The sequence below is a fragment of the Callorhinus ursinus genome, unplaced genomic scaffold (assembly GCF_003265705.2).
Source record: "Callorhinus ursinus isolate GAN/ISIS: 27379988/994484 unplaced genomic scaffold, GSC_fseal_2.0 scaffold13, whole genome shotgun sequence".
Taxonomy (NCBI): Eukaryota; Metazoa; Chordata; class Mammalia; order Carnivora; family Otariidae; genus Callorhinus; species Callorhinus ursinus.
Genome location: NW_027397075.1, coordinates 3,306,514 through 3,327,648, shown reverse-complemented (window position 1 = coordinate 3,327,648; position 21,135 = coordinate 3,306,514). Strand labels below are relative to the sequence as shown.

Here is a 21,135-nt window from a genome sequence, read left to right as displayed (position 1 = left end):
CCCGCCGCATGGCGCTCCGCGGCTTCTGCAGCGCCGATGGCTCCGACCCCTTCTGGGTACGTACTCGGCGGCCGCCCGGGCCGCGTGGTGCCGCCGGGAGGGGGCAGCCGCCGGCTGGAAGCCTCGCCGGCGAGGAGAAGCACCCGGAGGGCAGGGCCCGGCCCGCAGCCCCCTGAGCGCCCGCGGCCGCGCGGACCCGCGTTACCCGGCTCTGCAGCCAGCCGGGGAGTGGGAGTGGGAGGTGGGGGTCCGCGCCCGGCCCCTCGCGGCTGCCGCTGATTTGGGGGGGGGGGTGGAAACTTGGGCGGCTCAGTTCCCGGGAAGCAGGGCGGGGGCTTTGCATGTGCCCGGCTCCCAGGCTTTAGGGGATACGTGGGGGGCCACAGCCTGGGGGAGAGGGCTTCCTGCTTTGCGGCTGCCCCCTGCAATTAAAAATAACCTTCCGCGGAAGGGGACGCCAGGGATGGGGGGGCGGGCAGCACAGGGGGTTGTCTCCTGGATTAAATTCTCCTATCTCCTTTGTGGAGTGGGGTCCCCCCCTTTTCACAAAGAACGCCCCCTTCCCAAAGGTCTGAGCTGGGAAGAGGCTCGGGGGCTGTGGGAAGGGATATTTGCCCTCTTCGCGGTTGTGCTGCATCAACATGACTCTTCTGTGGTTACTTTTTTTTTTTTTTTTTTTTGCCGTTTTTTACTTTGCCTCCTTAATTACTGTAGGGGAATTTGGGGAACAGGCGGGGAAGAACGTAGGGCTACTCACCGCTGCCATGTCTCACCTGATCCTTGGGTCAGGTTTGGGGTCCCCCCCAGGATGCCCCAGACCCTGGTACCTTTGTCATCCCACCTCTGTAATGTGAGGCTCCTGTCTGTGGGGACGCATGTGGCTTTTACCCTGGCAAGTTTTCCTCTGCGTGTTCAGTGCTGCGCCTGGCCCCGGCTCCGGAGTCCACTTTCGGTGGTTTAATCCCCACTGTCTTGGGCTTTAGCTTCCCTGTAATGCGATTTACCCCTTTGTTCCAGGAGGGCACGTCAGTGTCACACTATCTTGATTACTGGTAAACACAATAGGCAAATCTGGACCTGATAGTTTTTTTTCCCCTTTTGTGTAGGACTCAGGAGAGAAAAACAGCTTTGGCTCTTTGGAGCTGGTGATTAGCATCCAAAAATACCTCCTTGTCCTGTTTTATGGCCCTTTCCTTCCTTGCAGACTGCCTTTGGAGTTTTGAAAAAGTCATCCCTGAGGGCCTCAGGGGAAGGCTTTATTTTGGGGGGTATCAACCAAATACACCTCAGTATGTCTCCAGTTTTCAGGCCGGTGGGATCAGAGATTTATTCTTGGGCTGGAAATCAGAGAGATGCTTTTGCATTCAGGGTTGGGGGGGGATTGGAGAACAGAGCATTTGCAAAGTAGGACTCTGGAAAAACCTGTGGAGTTCCTGCTCCCTATACCAGGTGTAAGTAACAGCACCAAGATTATTTATGCACAGACCCAGAGAGGGGTCTGGTCTAGTGTTGCTGTGAATTTTGGAGTGTTTCCTTGTTTATTTCCTTCTCCTGGGTTACACAGGGGGAAAAATAGGCCACCATAAATTAGATTTTGCATCAGGATGTGCTTTATTGATGACTGCTGTCAGTCCATGATTAACGAGGTTTTCCAAAGCAGAGTGTGTGGGGGGGTGCTCTCCGTTGATTTCGCTTAAGAAACTCACCCAGGAAAACCAGTTGTGTTTTTTCTTCTTTGGACTCTTTGCTACAGAAATGATCAGGTGGTGGTTTTGCCTGGGGAGGCAGTGGCTGGTCTTCATGGCCAGACCCTCTTCACTGTCTTTGACCTTGCAGATTTTCCTCTGTCTCTTCTCTTTCTGGATTCCTGGATGCCCCAGTTTTTGGGGGGGGGGGGGGGGGGGGGGTGGAGCCTGGAACCAGAGTTGGAGAGCTGGCGGGAGAACTTCCAGGCAGCAGGAGAAACCAAATGGAACAGAAAGAAGGTAGCTTCTGTGTTTTCTAGGATGGCATACTCAAGGCCAGCCTCGTAGCCAGTTAAACTGTGTGACCTTGGCCAAGAACGTTCTGTGCTCAGGTTCCTCATCTGTAAAATGGGGGCAGGATGCAAAAAAACCAAAAAAAGCTAAAAAAAACACCCCACAAAACACCCAACTTTGGGGGCTTTTTATGGTTATGGTTGTTTGAAGAGTAAAAGAGATCATCTATGTAAGAGGCTCAGCCTGTGCCCTGAACAGAGTTAAACAATGCTTTTTTAATCATTCTTTCTGAAGATGAAGTTGTAGGTTTCCAGTTGCTTGTCCTTCCTTTGGACTCATTTTTTCTTCATTTGGTGGGGAAGGGATTGGGCTGCACCCCCCCCCCCCCCGCCACAGCATGCCAGGCTTCTCCCTGACCAAGGTCGTGTGTTCAGAAATTAAAGGGACTGGCCCACGTGAGACTCTTATCAGAGCTTTGTTCCTGGGCCCTTGCCTGCCTCTGAGCTTCAGGAAATGTCCAGAAAAACCAGAACGTGGAAATGACCCACGATGAGGGTTCCAGTGACTTAACCACCTTCACCCAGGCAGATGTTCTGGGATGAGAAGAGAGGAGCTTCATTACCCAGACAGGTGCCGAGTTCACCAACACTTGGCTTGTTTTTTTCCATCATTGCTGGCAGGAGGGGGCTGTTTTGTGGCTGGTGTTTGTATGATGGTTGGGAGAATGGGCCTGGGCCTCTCCCTGGGGGTTAACTTTTAAAAATTATTTATTACGTTGCAGACCCAGTGTAGAGAAATTGGAAACCTGTCAAAAACTGGGAAAAAAATATTAGCAGTGCAGTGCCTCAGAGCAGAGTGCCTGTGTCCCCTGGCTTCAAATCCTGGCTCTGCGGCTCAGGAGAGTTACTTCTCTGCATGCCTCAGCTTCCCTATGTGGAAAATGGGGGTGATAAGACAGTATGAAGCAAAGAGCAGTTATGTAGGAACAGATGAGTGAGTCCTTGGCAGGTGCGTAGAATATTGCTGCTTGGTATACACTTAGCGCTCAGTAATTGTAAGCGGTCGACTCCAGTTGGAATTCTCTAATTAGTTTTTGCTGCTGCACCTGCTGTGGCTGGGGGTGAACGGAAGTAGCAGGTCCGTGTTGCCGTTCATGGAATCTTGCTAGTATATCACCCCTGAGCTGCTATTTGCCTCCGAGAATTCAGTAAATCTCTGAATATTTGAATCGGCAGCCAAGGGGTGGGAGAACAGGAATATTTTAGAAGCTATTAGAAATTCTCCCTGGGGTAAGATCTGGCCTTGACGTCAATGTAATTTGTCCCCCCCCTTTTTTTTTTTTTAAAGATTTTATTTATTTATTTGACAGAGACACAGCGAGAGAGGGAACGTAAGCAAGGGGAGTGGGAGAGGGAGAAGCAGGCTTCCTGCTGAGCAGGGAGCCCGATGCGGCGCTCGATCCCAGGACCCTGGGATCATGACCTGAGCCGAAGGCAGACGCTTAACGACTGAACCACCCAGGAGCCCTGTAATTTGTCCCTTAATAGCTCCTCCTGGCTTCACAACAGTCTTTGAAGAGCCCAGTTCCACCCCCAACTCCCCTACCCCCCTCCGCCCCCACCAAGTTTCCTGTTGGTTTTCAGACTCATCCCTTTGCGTTTCTCCACCTTCCCGTCTTCTTCCCCTTTTTGCTCACCCCTCTTTCCAGTCTTCCCCTCTCTCCCTTCCTTTGGATGGTTAGAGCTGAAAGGGACCCTGGAACTAATGGGGTCTTCCCCTCACCCCACTTCCTGCATGAATGCGGGAATCCAAGGCCGGGAGTGGCAGCATGATGGGCCCAAAATAAGAAAGTAAATGGCTTGGGGAGGAGAAAGGGGGAACCTTTGAGAGGACAGGGCAGGGCAGCAGCTAGTTCGGGGTTCCCGGGTTGCCTTACGGCTTTGCCCTGTTCTCCTTTCCTCAGCTGGACCGGCTCCATTGGTGTTACTCTTGGAGGTGACTTGCCTTTTGAATGTGGTGGTGGACTCAACTTTCCAACTGGAGAGGGGGGGAGTGTTCCAACCTAGCCTGTCCCAAGCAGAACTTCGGACCCTCCTGATGTCAGTTAATACCAGCCCCGTTCTCGGAGGCCCAGGCCCCAAACCTGCAGCATCGTTGACCCTCCCTACCCTCCCATTCCCCATCTCAGCTGTCAGCACATCCTGTTGCCTTTTTCTTCAAAATGTTTCCAAATCTGCCAGCTTCTCCCAGCCTCCCCCCCCCCCCCCCCCCCCCCACCCTTCTGGCCAGAGCCACCACTTGTGGATCGGCTTGAACATTCCCTCCGTACTGCTCTCCCTGCTTCCATCCTGGAGCTCTAGAGTCTCTTCTCAACCCAGCAGCCGGCGGGGGCCTGTTCAAGACACAGGTCAGGTCCTGTCCCCTCTTCTGCTTGAAATCCTGCATTGACTCCAGACTTCGCTCAGATAGAAGCCAAAAGGCTTAGGCCTGCAAGAGTCGGGGGAATCTGGTCCCATCGCCTCTCTGAGCTCCTCATCTGCTACTTTCTGTCTCACTTCACGCCTGCCACACTGGTTACTTGACTGCCTCAGGGCCTTTGCACTTGCGTGGAAGGCTCCTTTACCTTCAAATATTTGCTCAGATGTCACCTTAGGCAGTTTTTCTCTGACTCCCTGCCACTTCCTTGTGTCCCCAGTCCTTCCCTGCACTCCCTCCTCTACCCTTCCCCCCCACCAATCTAATACATCAGATATTTATTTTGTTTATTCTCTGTAAACTGCCACCAACAGGTCAACTCCACAGGAGCAGTGTTTTGTTTTTTTGTTTTTTTTTTGGCTTGTGTTTATTTATGGCCACAATCCTAGCACATAGAATGGTGCCTGGGACCTAGTAGGTGCCCAGTAAATATTTCTGGAAGGAATAAATGACACGAAGCACTGGAATGGCTTTTGAGCTGGGCTGCAGCCTCTCTCCAGAGGTCTCTAAGGACAGAATAGTCACTGACCTGTCTGGAATGGATACCCAGGGAGACCCAGCGCTCTGGCTTCCACGCTTGACAGCCTAGAGTCTCCCTTGCAAGGGTCAGCACTGAGCCTTGGCCCTCCCTCCTTTCCCAGGACCCAGTGCCTCAAACAGAGTAGGCTCAGACAGCGTTTGAATTTGAGTGTGAGAGGTCCAGATCTAGTCTACTAGTGTGCTGGCTTGGCTTTATTTAGGTTATGAATTACCGTCATCGCTACGATTGACTGATTTTTGAGAGTTCACAGGAAAACGTGGATTTCTGACTTGTGAAGAATCAGATCTGAGAGCGGGGGGGCCTGCATTTGTATGTGGCCTGGGCAACTGGGGCTGCCCTCCCCAGAACAGGCCTGCAGGCTTCCATTTGCTGCAATTTCCCCTCCACATTGTGGCTTCAATTCTAGAGCCCGGTGCTGGTCGCTTTTTTTCCATTGTGCTTTCTCACCTGGTCCGCTTCCTTCATTGAGGGCACTCGCCTGGCACCTGTGGTCAGTTGGCTGCGGGGACATCCCCTGCCTCGAAGCCTAAGCTTCTGGTGAAGTGCCTAGGGCCCATCTGACTCATTAGTTTGCTGGCACAAAGACCACTGGCTCCATCAAGGTCGTGTTGGCTGGTGGGGGCAGGTCGGCGGGGGCCGGGGGGAGGCGCAGAGAAACTAATCACGGCTGCCCAAGGAATTTGAAGCGTCTTGTGTGTCTGTTGGCTCTAGATTTTCATGGTGGGATGAGGTCTAACTTTTATTATCCTATCTTAATGGTTGGTAAAACTCCAGCCCATCCAAAGTTGCCTGAACCTTTTGCAAAAAACAGAGTGTTCATAAAAGGCATTGGAATAATGATAAGGGGTTGACCATCCTGTGGCGAGGGCTTCCCCCAGCATGGCATAGAAACTGGGACAGCTTCTCTTCTGATGGACGTATGCCACCTGTCCTTACCTCTTGAGGGCTGAGGATTGGGGCGGGGCTTTGAGGAAGCCGGTTTAAGGGATGGTGGGTGGTAGGTGTGAAGCAGTTTGTCAGCCTTAGCACTTGGACATTTGGGGCCAGAAGATTCTCTGTTATGCCCTGTGGGCTGTGGAGCGGTATCCTTGGCCTCTGCCTACTGGGCTCCAGCGGCCCCTCCCCGTGTTGTTCCAACATGGACGCCTCCAGACATCACCCCATGTCCCTTGGGTGTTGAAGTCTCACAGTCATTGGTGTGTAGGAATCTGGAGAATAATCTGGGGCAAGACTTGCCCGCGTCCTTGCATTTTCCCATGAGATTTGAGGCCGTTGAACTCGTTGGCTTCCCGGGGTTGCCTTGGAGAAGCTTAATTAGACCGCTGGGAGGTTCAGCTCCAGTTACCTGGAGAGGAACTTGCTGGCTTTGGTGTGTGTGTTTGCCTCTTTCCATCTGACCCTGTGTTTCTCTGTGCTCGTCCATTCTAGCTGGAGGGTGTGTGATAGAGGTTGGCTTGGAAGGGAAGCTTCACTCCCTCATTTTAAACTGCCCCAGGAGAGGTGGACAGTCACAGAGCGGAGGTTCTACTTAAGTGTCCCCTTACCTTAATTGTGGGGTTCATGCCTTCGGGCGAGGTTGCCAACTCCTGGAAAATGGGTCTAGATGACTGGGGAGGGTAGTAATTGATGTTTTATGGGGCTTTTCCCTTTCCTCTCTGGGACTCTCAGTCTAACTTTTATTGGCCTCTTAGGTGGCTACTTGACTGGGGGTGCCCTCCTTTTTGGAGAGCGTTTTATTTATTTTTCCCAGTACGGAGAACTTCAGAGTGGTCTTTAAAAACACGGGATTTGATCGCCTGTTCTTGCCACAAGCGTTTCTTATTCATTTAGTCAGTCTTTTGTGAATGGAGCATCGACTGTGTTCTAGATACTGGGAATGCAGCCATGAACGAGGTAGATGAGGTGCATGTGCTCATGGAGCTTATGCTAGGAATGACCAAAACAATTTTGGGTAGTGGTAAGTGCCATGGAGACACAAACTGGGAAGAACTTGGGTTGGGGTACAAGCTATGATAGAGGGATATCCAGGGACAGCCTTTCAGAGGGGATAACATTTGATCTGTGATCTGCATGGTGAAGCTGGCCGTGAAGGGACTAGGAAGGAAGTATTAGGTAGAGACAACCGCAAGTGCTAAGGCCCTGGGGTGCCTGGAGTGGTCAAAGTAGCACAGAGTTTAACTCAAAGGAACTACAGAACCCATCCCATAAAAATCTTGCCTGCAGCCTTCTACAAAAATGCATAAAAGCACAAATAAAACAGCTTGTGGTAATAAGGGGCTGAAAATTCCAAAGAGGAAGCTTGGCAAGAAATAGAGCCATACTTGCAGAGGCGTGGGCTTCTGATCCATTTATGTTGGAATGAGTCTCAGGTTTTTTACAATTAAATTCAATGTGGTTTTTTTTTTTTTTTTTTTATGAGTCTCATCTGTTTCTGAACCGTAGCTGAAAACCCTTCAGGGTCAGACCAAGTTGGGATTCCCCGCTCCCCAGCTGCCCGTGATTCTCTTCCAATGGCATTTCATGACTGGTTAAGACGACTTCCTTTAAATTGCTAGGAAACTCCTTCTTTTAAAACTAGATGTTGAGGGGCGCCTGGTGGTCTTAGTCAGAAGAGGGTGTGACTCTTGATCTCAGGGTTGGGGGTTCGAGCCCCCATTGGGTGTAGAGATTACTTAAAAAATGATAGAATCTTAAGAAACAACAAGAACAACAAACGATGTCGAAATGTTCTGGCTGATTGCGTGAAGATCTTGCATGTTAACTGTTTTGATTTTGCTATTACTTTTTATTATTTTTTAAAGATTTTATTTATTCATTTGAGACACAGAGATAGAGAAAAAGCATGAGCAGGGAGAGAGGCAGGGGGGAGAAGCAGGCTCCTCGCTGAGCCAGGAGCCCGATGTGGGGCTTGATCCCATGACGCTGGGATCATGACCTGCGCGGAAGGCAGACGCTTAACCATCTGAGACACCCAGGCGCCCCTGATAGTGCTATTATTTTTAAAAAGGTGAAGAGTCTAGGAGAATACAGAGGGAAAGTAAATGTTTGAGTACACCCCCCCCTCTCTTTTTTTTTCTACGTTAAGTCCGTGCAAATGGAAAGAAAAAGGAAGTAACACTTGATTATAAGCCACACATCCTTCTGTTCTGTGACTGTGCCGTACATTTATCTCAGTCCCTCCTTGGTCGGTGTCAGGGTTGGTTCCAGAATTTTGGCACGATACACAGTGCTGCCTGGAGCATTGCTGGATATTCCTCTTTGCATATGTATGCCAATCAGTGTAAATGACTCAGCAGAATAAGTTCCTCCTTGAGGAATGGCTGGGTTGAGGGATCTATGCTTTGAAAATCTGATAGTTCCGATTGCCCCGTGGTTGCTGTCCGCTAATGGGTGATGGGCATTAAGGAGGGCAGGTGAGGGCGCCTGGGTGGCTCAGTCGTTAAGCGTCTGCCTTCCGCTCAGGTCGTTGTCCCAGGGTCCTGGGATCGAGCCCCACATCGGGCTCCCTGCTCCGCGGGAAGCCTGCTTCTCCCTCTGCTTGTGTTCCCGCTCTCGCTGTGTGTCTCTCTGTCAAATAAATAAATAAGATCTTTAAAAAAAAAAAAAAAGCACGTGATGGGATGAGCACTGGGTGTTATATGCAAGTAACGAATCATTGAACACTACATCAAAAACTAATGATGTACTATATGTTGGCTAATTGAATTTAAATAAAAAATAACTTATTCATAATTCTTTGATATTCCACATTATATTTGGAATTATATATATATCAAATTTATATTTGTTATAATTAACTCATCTGTTGGAAAAGAGCCCAGTCTGACCCCTATTAATAACCACTGCTTGCATTATTTCCCATTTTTTGTTCCTGTGAATGGTGCTCTGGTAAGCATCCTAGTACATAGGTCAAAATTACATAAAATTTTTTTAATAGGTATTAGCTGGTTATTTTCCAGAAAGGAGAACGTAGCGAGTTCATTGCTGCTGACAATGAATGAGAATTTGCGTTTCTCTGCATCTTCCTGAGCACTGGGCGTCATTGAATTTAATTCGATGGATTAAAAAAAATACCTTATTTTCATTTGCATTTCTCTTTCGGTTAGAAGCTGAGCATCCCGCAACATATTTCCCAGTGATACATGTGTTCTTTTCTGTGCGTCTGTTTCCTGTGTCTTTTCTGCTCATCTTTCCACTGGTTTTGCCTTTTTCCTGTCAATTTGCAGGAGCTCTTGATATATTGGGACTCTTGCCCCATTGTCTGTGATGAGTGCCGCAGGTATTTTTTCCACAGGCCACTGATTGTTTACTGGCATGTTAACATTTGATTCTTGTCAAGATTTGTGTGTACTTAGGGCGCCTGGGTGGCTCAGTTGGTTAAGCGACTGCCTTCGGCTCAGGTCATGATCCTGGAGTCCTGGGATCGAGTCCCGCATCCGGCTCCCTGCTCAGCAGGGAGTCTGCTTCTCTCTCTCTGACCCTCTTCCCTCTCATGCTCTCTGTCTCTCATTCTCTCTCTCTCAAATAAATAAATAAAATCTTAAAAAAAAAAAGATTTGTGTGTACTTAGCAGGGGTGCGCTGGACAGTGCAAGATCATTTTCGGTTTTCATGGTTTTCATTTACTGGTGTAAGAATTTTCCCACGTTGCCATATAACTTTTTAAATTATACAGTGTCATAGCAATAGTTCCTTGTATTGGTGGACTATAATTTACATAATTATTACCTGTGGTTTGACATTTAGATGGTTGTCTCTCCTTTCTTTTTTTTCTTTTAAAGAAAACATTATAATGAGTATCGCATGGAGAGTTCCTGTTGCCTGAGTCCTTAGAGCATGTTCTCAGGGGTGGAGTGAGTGTCTCAGAACACTTGAACAGATTTTGCTCTAGCTTAAGCCTTGTTTTTTTTTTTTTCTTAAAGGGGTTGTTTACTTCACCCTTATAGCACGGTCTAAGGATACCCATTATTATGGTTGTTTTTATTACTGTGGGCAGATGATGGGTGCATACTAATAACAGTGTCTTCCCTGATCCCTCCTGTCAGCCTTTGAGGCTCGAGACCAGTGGCCCAGAGGAAAGTTGGAGCTGCCGGTTGCTGGGAAGGTGACCTGGCTGTTCTAATTTGGTTAGATTATCTAGGAGCCCTTTGATGAGGCAGCCTCCTCAAGATCATTAAGTCACTAACAAGGTCAAAAAGAAAAGACACATGGTAGATTAGACTCCGTCTGAGGACTGCTGTTGCCGCGTCATGGGGCTCTCTCATCTTTTTTGTCCCACGGAGATCTCTGGGGTCTGGGTGGGTCACACCACACTCGGTGTTGGGGTCTGGTGGCTCACCTCTAGTTTACTTGCGTTTTTGGTGGGGGGAGGGACTGGAGAAGGGGCTCAGCCCCGAGTCAGACCTTTATTTTCAGCAGGGCCACAGGAGGGACGAGCATTGCCGCTGAAGGCAGGGGGCTGGCTGCCTGGACAAGAAGGTACAGCTCCACAGAAACCCAGGGAGGTAGATGGCTGGGGTCATGAGGCCAGTTTCAGGAGCTCCAGTTTGCACATCGGTCCTGCCGCTTCCCAGCATGTGACCCTGAGCCTGTTACTTAACTTCTGGGAGCCTCAGTTGATGGACCTGTAAAGTTGTGTGGGGGGGATCGTGATTATGTTGCATGTCTTAAGTAGTTGTAAGGAAGAGGGAAGTCATAGAGGATGCTTAGCAGAGCGTGAGCAGATGCTCCCTGTGGTTGTGGAGGAGGAGTCTGGACAGTAGGGGACAGTGTGGGCAGTCAAGGGCGGTGGAGAGGGCATTTCAGGTGTTACGCTTCTCCTGGGCCCAGGCAGGCCTTGACAGAGTTGGAAAAGAGCCCAGTCTGACCCCAGGGATTCAGACACCTGTCCCCAGGATCTGAGACAATTCAGGGTAATTGGCCTGGTTGTTACCGGGTATCTGTGATGGTGTTACCAGGTGTCTGTAGTGTTTTCCAGGTCTGGGTGAGGCATGCCCGGGTATTGGGTATCAGCTCTGAAATTGGGCTGATGTGTGGAGAAATTCGCTTTCCCCATGGTTTTCTTCACGGTTTAGGAGAAGACTTGATGAGGTATTTAAATCGATGACATACGAGTGAAGTTGTGACAATTCTGAGAGCCGCTGACATTTGCATACTTGGAAAGTTCTAGGTTTTTGGTACCATTAAACATGGCAGTGATTAAATTATTTAAAGGGACTTTTTCTTGGACTCTCTTCTTGGTCTGAGATTGTAAGAGATAGAGTTTTATAAAATGAAACTGTACAGGACGAGTATAGTAAAAAGTGAAATTCTTCCATAATGACACACTTCTGGAGGTAATCTCTTATTGGCAGATTGGTGTTTTAACTTTCAAATCAGTCTGTTTTCTCCCCTTATGCTAAATAGATAGTCTCTTTTAAAAAACAAGGTGGGATCCTGTAAAAAACATATTCATTTTTTTGTTTTTCACTTACTGGTGCATCTTGGATATGACCCATTTTTAATTAACATATTTACTTGATGAAATGTCAACATGAACCTCATTAAGTAATTTGCTAATAATTGTTCCCTCTTGAGGCAGTTGGTCACAGCCTTGTTGTTTCAGCCTCTGCACGGGGAGCTCCTGGGGAACACGTGAAGCAAGTCTCGAGTGGGTGGGTGTTGGAGGGGCATGTCATAGACCCCCTTGCAGGAGACCGAACCTTTGAGGTTCAGTGCTTATGGGACTGGGCCCTCACCCATGGCCTGTCCCCAGTCAGTGGTCTCTGAGGGTCTCCTGAATAGCCTTGTCCTGGGCTTGACCATCTCCAGTTACAGGGTAGAAAAGAGCAAGTGAGCATTTGGTTTTGTGCTTTTTTGGTGGGAGTAGGGAGTTGGGAGAGGCTTCCACATACTTAGTACTTTCCTTTAAAACAATTCACTTTTTTTAAAACCTAAATCACTGTATCCCAAATGCAGTTGCCTATCACTTCAGAAGTTTTAGAATGCGAAGTCACAGTGTGGCCATATTCGTGTATTTACTGAATAGCTCTTAACTAGGTCATTACTAAAATGAGAAAAGAGGGTATTCGAACTGCCCAGATCTGAGGCTCTCAGCACCTGGTGATTCCCCCTCCCCCCCCGGGGGACATTTGTCAATGTCTGGAAACATTTTAGGTTGTCACAGCTGGAGGAAGGGTACTCCTGGTATCTAGTGGGTGGATGCTGCTGCAGTTTCACAAGGCCCAGGGAAGGGGGTTATCAGGGACTTATCAGGGCCCACACGTCCCCGATGCTGAACTTTAGAAGCCCTCGCCTGGATTCAGGCCACGTGCTGCGGCTTTCTGGGTCATGTAATGGTTTGCTAGTTGGCTAACTCTTTGTGCAATTCTGTCTTTTCCGGGTGACTGGTGACCGTGTGTGCGTGACACTGTATATGGCTAGCCATGGCCTGCTAGTGGTTTTCAGGCCTGACCCCACACCTGATGTCAGAGCTCCAGTAAGCCTGTGCGGGATGGATGTGAACGGGAATTTACATGCGGATGTGAATTCAGGATACTGTTGCTCCCCACCCAACCCCCCCACACCCCGAGGACCTTATGGACATTGGGGAGAAGGGAGCTTATGGACCCTGAAGTGGCTGAAATTCGTAACCCTTTTGCCAGGCAAATCCTATTCGAGTATGGGTGTCAGAAAGCTCGCTGCTTGCAGAGAGGATTTCTCTCTCTCTCTCTTTTTTTTTTTTTTAAAGATTTTATTTGAGAGAGAGAGCACAAGCCGGGGGCGGGGGAGAGGCAGAAGGAGAAGCAGACTCCCTGCTGAGCCAGGAGCCCGTGGGGCTCGATCCCAGGACCCCGGGATCATAACCTGAACCGAAGGCAGAAGCTCAACGACTGAGCCACCCAGGTGCCCCGAGAGAATTTCTCCTGTGGGGCCAGGCAGAGACCGTGGCCTGTGGGTGACCATGCCCATTGGAAGTGGCTGTACTTTGTCAGTTAGGAGATTTTATTGCCTCTGTCCTGCCTGGCTTTGGCAAAAACAGCCTGGCCTGGGGATGGAACCGTGGAGACAAGAAGGCAGTTGGCAGGGGGACATGGTCGGATGTGCAGTTGGCAGCTCTGCCTGAGCCGGCCTGGTCAGGTAGCTTGACAATTACTGCCGCCCCTCCCCCCGCACCCCTCCCCCCATTAAAGTTAATTGCTGTGTTGTGGAGCAGTAGTGAGGGGGTGGGGTGGGGGTGATTGCCATCTCTGAGGGCATCTTTCAGTTTTCCTTCTTGATTCTGGAAACTTTGGAAAAAGCCTCTTGCTGTCCCCCAAGGTGAGTTGGATGAGAAAAGGGTCCGGGCGGTCCTGCATTTCATCGACTCCAAAAGGCCAGCAGCTGTGACATGCATCCCAGTTTCAGAGATGTCATGCTGTGCAAACGGGGCCAGCGAAAGGTTGTAGGATGCACGGATTGGGAGAAACTGATATCAAAGGAAAATGTGAAGAAACGTGGGATGGATTTATTTATTTTAAAAAAGAGAGCGAGCGAGAGCACAAGCTGGGGGAGGGGCAGAGGGAGAGGGAGAAGCAGAGTTCTCACTGAGCCGGGAGCCCGACACGGGGCTCGATCCTAGTCCCTGAGATCATGACCTGAGCCGAAGGCAGACGCTTAGCTGAATGAGCCACCCAGGCGCCCCAAGACGAGAAGTGGACTTTACTATCGACGCATTATAATAGCTTCCAGTCCCTCCCTCCCTTCTTCCCACTACTGTGAATCCTTTTACTGCTGTAGGTCTGATGCTGGGAATCCATCCCTGGTGAGTGACACAGCCTCCCTGTCGCACGGGAACCACAGTTGTGAAGATGCTCAGAGGGACGTAAGAGTGTAGGTTGCCAGTGTAGCTTCCATTCAGATCCCGGTTCTGCTGCTTGCTGGCTGTGTGACCTTGGACATGTCACTTGACCTCTCTGTGCTTCGGTTTTCTCATGTGCAAAATGGGGCTGTTAGAAGTGCCTCCCTCATAGAGTTGTAAACTTAAAAGGGTTCAAGTATGACCAATGCACTAGCCCCGTTTCTCAGTGCGGTTACTGTTACTACTCCTCATCCCTTGTCATTGTTGAAAGTGTCCTCATCATCAGTACACAGCAGTCCCTTGCTCTGGTCCAGAGGGGGGAGTCCGAGGATCCTGGAGGATGCTGAGATGGGAAAATACCGGATGGTGATGTGGGTCTAGGTTGTCCCTCCCCCATCAGCCGCCATTAACTACTTCTGCTTCTCTGGATAACACGGCCTTCTTGGCTCAGGTCAGGAAACCCTTGGACTCTGTGCCTCAGTTTCTGTGTCTGTAACATGGAGAACAGTAGTAGTACCTGTGTTCTCAGGTTTGTTTCAGGTATTAGACAAGACAAGACGTGCACAGTGCTGCAGCCTGTGCCTACAGGCTGTGGAAGGCTTTGCAACGACGGTATCCAAACCTCTTGAGGAAAAAAATCTACCCCCGTCCCCTTCTGCCTTAAGCACTGTTTCCTTGATCGGAGCCTTCCCCTAACCCTGCAGCTGGCTCTTAGGCAGTTCTTACTTGTAGATGGTGTCTTTGCCCTAGTTCTTAAGTCTAGAACGTGGACTCCAGGGGGCCGGTGCCTGCCCCTCGTTCCTGATGGCCTCTCCAGGGGTGGGAGTGGCCCCTCGCTTTGGTTCGTGACAACTGGGTCATTTTCAACGGGATCCTCTGCCCCTGTTTTGGTTTGCTCTCGCCTGCCTGGGAGCTTCCTGGTTTTGGCTGTGAATGGGCCAGCGTGTCCAGATTGTTCCTTTTCTTGCTCTTGGAATTATTTCCTTTGGACCCATGCCCATAACTGGGATTGTTGGGTTTCAGGCGGGACGGAGTCTCTGGCTTTTCTTTGCGTGTTTCTGGGTTGCTCTTCAGATAGATTTATTCATTCCTTCTTTTGCTTGTCGAGCAAGTATTGAATGAGTGTCTGCCGTGTGCAGGCAAATTAAAAGGACGTGCGTGGTCCTGCTTTGGGGAGATTCCAGGTAGGAGGGAAAGAGACACTAGGAGCTCTGCAGGGAAAATAGTTGAGAGCATAGACTTTCAGAGCATGTCCTAAGTGCCAGGGAATGTTCTAGATGCTTTATGATGTTTTCATCCCGACAGTAAATAACCTATGGATGGGGAAACAGGCACAGAGAGGTGAAGTCACCCAGAGTCTGGCTGGGAACCCCTGCCCTGTGCTATAGGAACAGAAACACGGGGGTTGCTGTGGGGAAATAACACGTTTGGGTCTTGGTGAATAATGGCGGAGAGGGGCACTTCAGATGGGTGAGGCCTCTCCCCACCGGCTGGCATCTGAGGCCTCCACGGAGGCACGAGAAGGAGCTGTCCAGGCCGGGGCACAGATAGGAAGAAGCTGGGTGAGATAGAAGAGCCTCGAGAGACCTTCCCGGCCAGAGCATCAGAGGCTGGGGGAGGGGGTCGTGGGCTGCCGTGGGCACACGACCATGCCTTGCAGGGCTAGGTTAAGGCTGATAACCTAGTTAGTATTAACTCACACTCCTGGTGCTCGTGAGTCCCAGGCCCTGTTCAAAATGCTTTCCATTGAACCCTCGAAACAGCCTTATAAAGTGGATAGACCATTGTCCTCATTTTACAGATGGGGTACCCGAGGCCCAGAAAGGTTATTTACCTTGTTGAAGGTCCCATGGCAGAGCTGGGACAGAACCGTGGCCGTTTGGCCCAGAGGCCAGGCTCTTAGGCGTGGCACCGTCCTGCCACCGAGATGGGAGTGTCCCTAGTGGCCTGTTTTAAAATAGCCGTTTGTGGGTGCTTCCAGGTCAACGGCAGGACAGGAGGGCGGGGGGGAGGGGGTGCCGGGGGTGGGGGAGCAGAGTGGAGTCTTTTCCAGCAGGCTGTGCCCAGTGACTCTGGCCGAGTCTCTTGGGTGGCTTCGGCATTGTGGCACATGGCGTACTGAGCTGTCGTGACCGCAATAACAGTGGCAGTAACAGTGGGGTAGAGGTGGCAGAGGTGAACTTGGCCCCCAGCGGCTACCCCCTCCCCCAACACGGGAGGGTTCACAGTCTGGGGAGAGGGGGGTGACTGAAAGTCAGACAGGTGGAGCGACTTCCTCAAGGGCACATAGCCAGGAAGTGCTGTTGATAGGGCTCGAGCCCAGGTGTCAGCTCCTGGATACAGCCTGTCCCCCGTCCGTCCCACCCCCATCCCCATGACCCTCACTGGCACAGGATGGGGAGCATGCCTCTGGGATTTCCATTTGGAATAGAGAGACCTTGGGGTAGGGAGGAGGGCGAGCTCGGACGCTCTGGGGCCGGGGCCCGGGGCGTCTCAGGGGACTTTTGGAGAATGATGGTGGCTTTCCCAGTTTCTTGTTTTGGGGCTGTCCTCCAGAGAAGGGACTGAGAAGAGGGAGCCAGAAACTTAACGCTCTCGGTTTCACAATGCCCAGGCGCTTTTGCAACGTGTGGGTGATGCAGCACTTTCCTGGTGGGAATCCCACACGGAGCTTCGGTTTTCCTGTGCTTAGCTCGCTCCGGCCCTGTGTGTCACCCGATCCCCTCCTGGCACTTTGTTCTGCTTGTCGATGGGCATACACACCCGAAGCTTGTCCAGCGACCTTCTTGGCTTCTGCTCTGCGCTCCCTGTCTCCGCTGCGGCACATCTTGGCATGTTTACAGCCCTTAGGTTTTACCTCCTTCGGGAAACCTGTCCTGAGCTCCCAAGTGGAAACGGCGATGAGAGTGACTGCCACTAGTGGACCGGTCACCAAGTGCCCATCTCTTGTCGCCTGCTTGACTTCTCAGGGAGGCATTAGTTGGAGGGGTGAGCCAGCCCGCCTGTGTTGACGTCCACTCCTACTTCCAGGCTGTGCCACCTTGGGCAGGTTGCTTTACCTCTCTGTGCTTTGGCTGCTTACTCTGCAAAATGGGAACATCCCACTGGGGGATGAAAATGAAATAATGTAACGTGTAGATGTAGTCCTCACAGGTGACTCTGAGAAGCAGGTGTTGTCCCTGCTGTGAGGATGAAGAACCTGAGTTTTCTTCCCCTTTGCTTGGTGAGTTAAGGGGTCTCTGTGTGCTCTGGAGATCTCTTGTCACTTATGTGTAACTCTTCAGTGACACTTGATGCTTTTAAAATGTTTTGCTATAGCTATTTATGTACCCATCCTGCCTCCTGGACCAGATGGTAAGCTTTTTGAGGGCAGGATACAAGGGTGGATGTTATGGTTCAACTGTTACCAAGCAGGGCTCAGTAAATGTGTTAAATGAATGGACAGGCAGGTGCATGGTCTTTGGAGTACTAGGTATCTGCTTCTCCCTCTCCCTCTGCTGCCCCGCCCCCCCTCGCTCGTGTGTGTGTGTGTGTGTGTGTGTGTGTGTGTGTGTGCGCGCGCGCGCGTGTGCGCGCGCGTGTGTGCGCGTGTGCGCGCTGTCTTGCTCATTTTCTCTCCCAATAAATAAATAAAAAATCTAAAAAAAAAAAAAAGCGGGTCTCAACTGGAGTGATTGTGCCACCCCCCTTCCCCCAGGGACATGGACACTTTCTAGAGACATTTTTGTTGTCCTGACTTGGGGGAGAGGATGCTACTGGCATCTGGGGGGTAGATGATGCCAGAGATGCTGCCGGACATCCCGCCATGCACAGGACAGCCTCACAACAGAATTGTCTGGTTTCAGATGTCAGCTGTGCCAAGGGTGAGAAATCTCGGGTTAAGGGGACTTGTACTCTATTTATAAGCAACATAGCCATGGCAAAAAGACATTGCATTCAAGTTTATTTTTAGCAAATGCAAACGAGTCCTGTCTAGATGATGTATTTTCTTACTGAGGTGATGAAGCGGGGTCAGTGTGTAGTTTTAGAGGGGGATGTTAGGTTTCAAAGACAGCATATGGGAGGTGAGAAGTCACATAGTTAACTTGACCCTGGGTCTTATTCATCTTTTTTTTTTTTTAAGTGCTTTATTGAGATATAGTTCACATACCATATTCATGCATTTAAAGTACACAATTGGGTGGTTTCTAGGATAGTCACAGAGGTGTGCATCCATTCCCACAGTTGATTTTGTGACCTTATTTGTCTTTGTGTCCTTTAGACCTGGCCGGCCGTGTGCCTCGTGTGATGGTCGCACATGTTGGCCGCATCCAGTTTATAGTTTGTGGAGACGCTGGTGTCTGGTCCATAGCTTTCACAGGTGCTTCAGAGTGCCTGCCATGTGCCAGGAGCTGCAGCAGGTGGGAGGTGAACAATCCAGGAGCACCACCTGGGCATTTGGTGCCCCCACAGAGTTGGCAGCCCGAGGGGAGGGCAAGATAGGGAAAAAAAAATCATGTTTGAGGTAAGTAGCATCAGATCAGGTCATATGAAATTACTGACCTTCAACGATTTTTGACCTATGGCCCGGGTTGGCAAAACGTTTTCTGGGAGGAGTTAGGTGGTAAATAGCTTAGACTTTGCGGACCAGGGCAAAGTCAAGCGACCACGCTTGGCAGCAGGCAAATCATCTGTTTTACATTTTATATTTAATAATGTGAAATCCATTCCTAGTTTGGGGGACAGAGCAGGCAGAGGGTCAGATTTGGCCCATGGGCTGTAGTCTGCCAACCCATGACCTATGCAAATGGCCATTTGTATGGTTTTTGTTAGTCACAGGTATGACGCATAATGTATTATATACTGTAGTGCGTATCCCATAACATATATAGCATTAGAGTATTAAGATAGTATGTAAAACATCAAGTAGTATCTGAAAGAAATATTTAATGACCATATGGTGAGTGCTCTACTGTAAGTGTACGGAGCTTCGTGAGGCGGTAAAATGAGGAATTGGATGTGCTTGATGGGGTGGGGAGGGGGCGAGCCTCTGTGAGGAAGGGCTGCTTCTGCCGAGGCCCGAAGGCTGCCTCTGAGTTGAAGCCAGGGCAGTGAGTGGGGAAGGGCTCCAGGCAGGGAGGACAGGTTGTACAAAGGCCCTGAGGCATCGAATGGTACAGGAGCAGTGAGTGAGGAGCTTCTGGCAGCCTCAGGATTGGGTTGCAGTTTGAAGCTATCCCTTTGGCTCCGGGGTGGAGGGGAGACCAGCAGCCAGTTAGGAGCCTGGGTAATAACCCGGGTAACCCAAAAGATACTTGGGAGGTGTGGAACGGATTGAACGAATCCCCTGTCTTCTAGTGGCACACCACTTTTTACTTTATTTCATGTTAATAAAAGGACCTCATGTTTATCAAAAAGATAACAGAGGTCCTGGTTAGGTTCTTTTCAAGCAAATCCCTGTGCTCTCATTTCCTGATGATTTCTCTACCATCCACTGTTTGGACCAGTGCCATCTGATAGAAATAGAATGCAGGCCATGTTTGGAGTTTTAATTGGTTGCCACATTAAAAAAAAAAGAAAATAAAAAGGTAAAGTGATTTTAATGATTTATTTATAAAGATTTATTATTTGAGACAGAGCGTGCATGAGTGCAGGCAGAGGCAGAGGGAGAGAGAATCTCAAGTAGACTTGCTGCTGAGCGTGGAGCCTGATGCGGGGCTTAATCCCATGACCCATGAGATCATGACCTAGCCGAAACCAGGAGCCAGACGCTCAACCTACTGAGCCACCCTTGAGCCACCCGGGTGCCCGATATATTTTAACTCCATATAGGCAATATGTTAGCATTTCAACATGGAATTAATGAGATACTATATGTTTTTTTTTTTTTTTTTTATGCTAACTTTTTCAGATCCAGCATGTGTGTGTGTTAGAGCCTGTCTCCGTTTGGTCTAGCCTCATTTCAACTGCTTGGTAGCCTTGTGAGATAGCGTATTGGACACTGTAGGTTTAGATGGCTTCTGTCATTTTGTTAAAAATCAAACATTACATAATAATAATTGTAGAGCTGGGGTACCTGAGTGGCTCAGTAGGTTAAGTGCTTTCAGCTCAGGTCGTGATCCCAGGGTCCTGGGGTCGAGCCCTGCGTCAGACTCCCTGCTCAGCTGGGAGCCTGCTTTTCCCCCTCCCTCTGCTGCTCCCCCTGCTTGTGTTCTCTCCCTTGCTCTCTCTGTCAAATAATTAAAATCTTAAAAAAATAATAATAATATTTGTAGAGCTATACGCTGCCAGAAATGCATGCTCCTGCATTTAGTGATTTTTTTTTTCCCCCCAGCCTTATTGAGATGTCGACATATCACATAAGTAAAGTTCAGGTGTATGATGTGAAGGTTTGATAAATGTGTATATTGTGGAGTGATGGTACAGTAACGTTAGCACCTCCATTCCCTCACATTATTATCTTTTCCCCCCTATTTAGTGGTGATAATTTTTAAGATCTACTCTCGTAACAGCTTTCAAGTATATGATACAGTATTGTTACCTGTCATCACCATGCTATACGTTAGATCCCCAGAGCTTACTCATTTTATGAGTGAAGGTTTGTACCCTTAGACCAAGGTCTCCCCGTTTCCCCCACCCCCTAGCCCCTGGCAAGCACTGTGCTCTGCTTCTAGGAGTTTAGCTTTTTAATTTTTTAAATTTTTATTTATTTTTTATTTATAAAGATTTTATTTGAGAGAGAGTGCATGCACATGGGCTCACGCGTGGGGGAGGGGCAGAGGGAGAGGGAGAGAATCTCAAGCAGACTCCCTCCTGAGCGTGGAGCCCCACATGGGACTCTATTTTAAGACCCTGAGATCATGACCTGAGCCGAAACCAGGAAGTCAGTTGCTCAACTGACTGAGCCAACCAGGCACCCCTTTATTTTTATTTTTTAAAGTGTATTTTTTTTTTTAGTAATCTCTACACCCAACGTTGGGCTCGAACTCAGGAGACCCCGGGGATCAAGAATTGCATGCTCCACTGACTGAGCCAGCCAGGTGCCCGAGTTCCGCTGTTTCAGATTGCACGCGTAAATGAGAATACAGTATTTGTCTTTCTCTGGCTTATTTCACTTAACATAAAGCCCTCACGGTCCATCCATGTCGTTGCACACGGCCGGATGCCCTTCTCTGTTAATGTCGGGATGATACTCTGTCGTGACCGTATACAGCACATTTTCTTTATCCCTCCATCGGCCAATGGGCGCTGAGGTTGTTTCCGTGTTTTGGTTGCTGTGAGTGATGCGGCCGGGATCGTGGGGGTGCCCGTCGCTCTCCAGGATCGGGATCCCATTTCCTTGAT

The 21,135-nt window shown here is 49.7% G+C and overlaps 1 protein-coding gene across 4 annotated transcripts in view; it reads left to right on the top strand.

Annotated features, from left to right (window-relative positions):
• Nucleotides 1–6: 6 nt before the first annotated feature.
• Nucleotides 7–21,135, top strand: part of ABCC1 (ATP binding cassette subfamily C member 1 (ABCC1 blood group)) — a 129,584-nt gene continuing 108,455 nt past the window's right edge. Inside the window, exon 1 of one of the 4 annotated variants that reach the window (XM_025855509.2) lies at nucleotides 7–56. In XM_025855509.2, the coding sequence (XP_025711294.1) occupies nucleotides 9–56 (48 nt within the window). In that variant the 5' untranslated portion in view covers nucleotides 7–8. Of the gene's footprint in view, nucleotides 57–16,867; nucleotides 17,036–17,570; nucleotides 17,676–18,292; nucleotides 18,317–21,135 lie in introns of those variants that run through there. The other 3 variants (XM_073899457.1, XM_025855508.2, XM_073899458.1) reach the window with 3 other exon arrangements.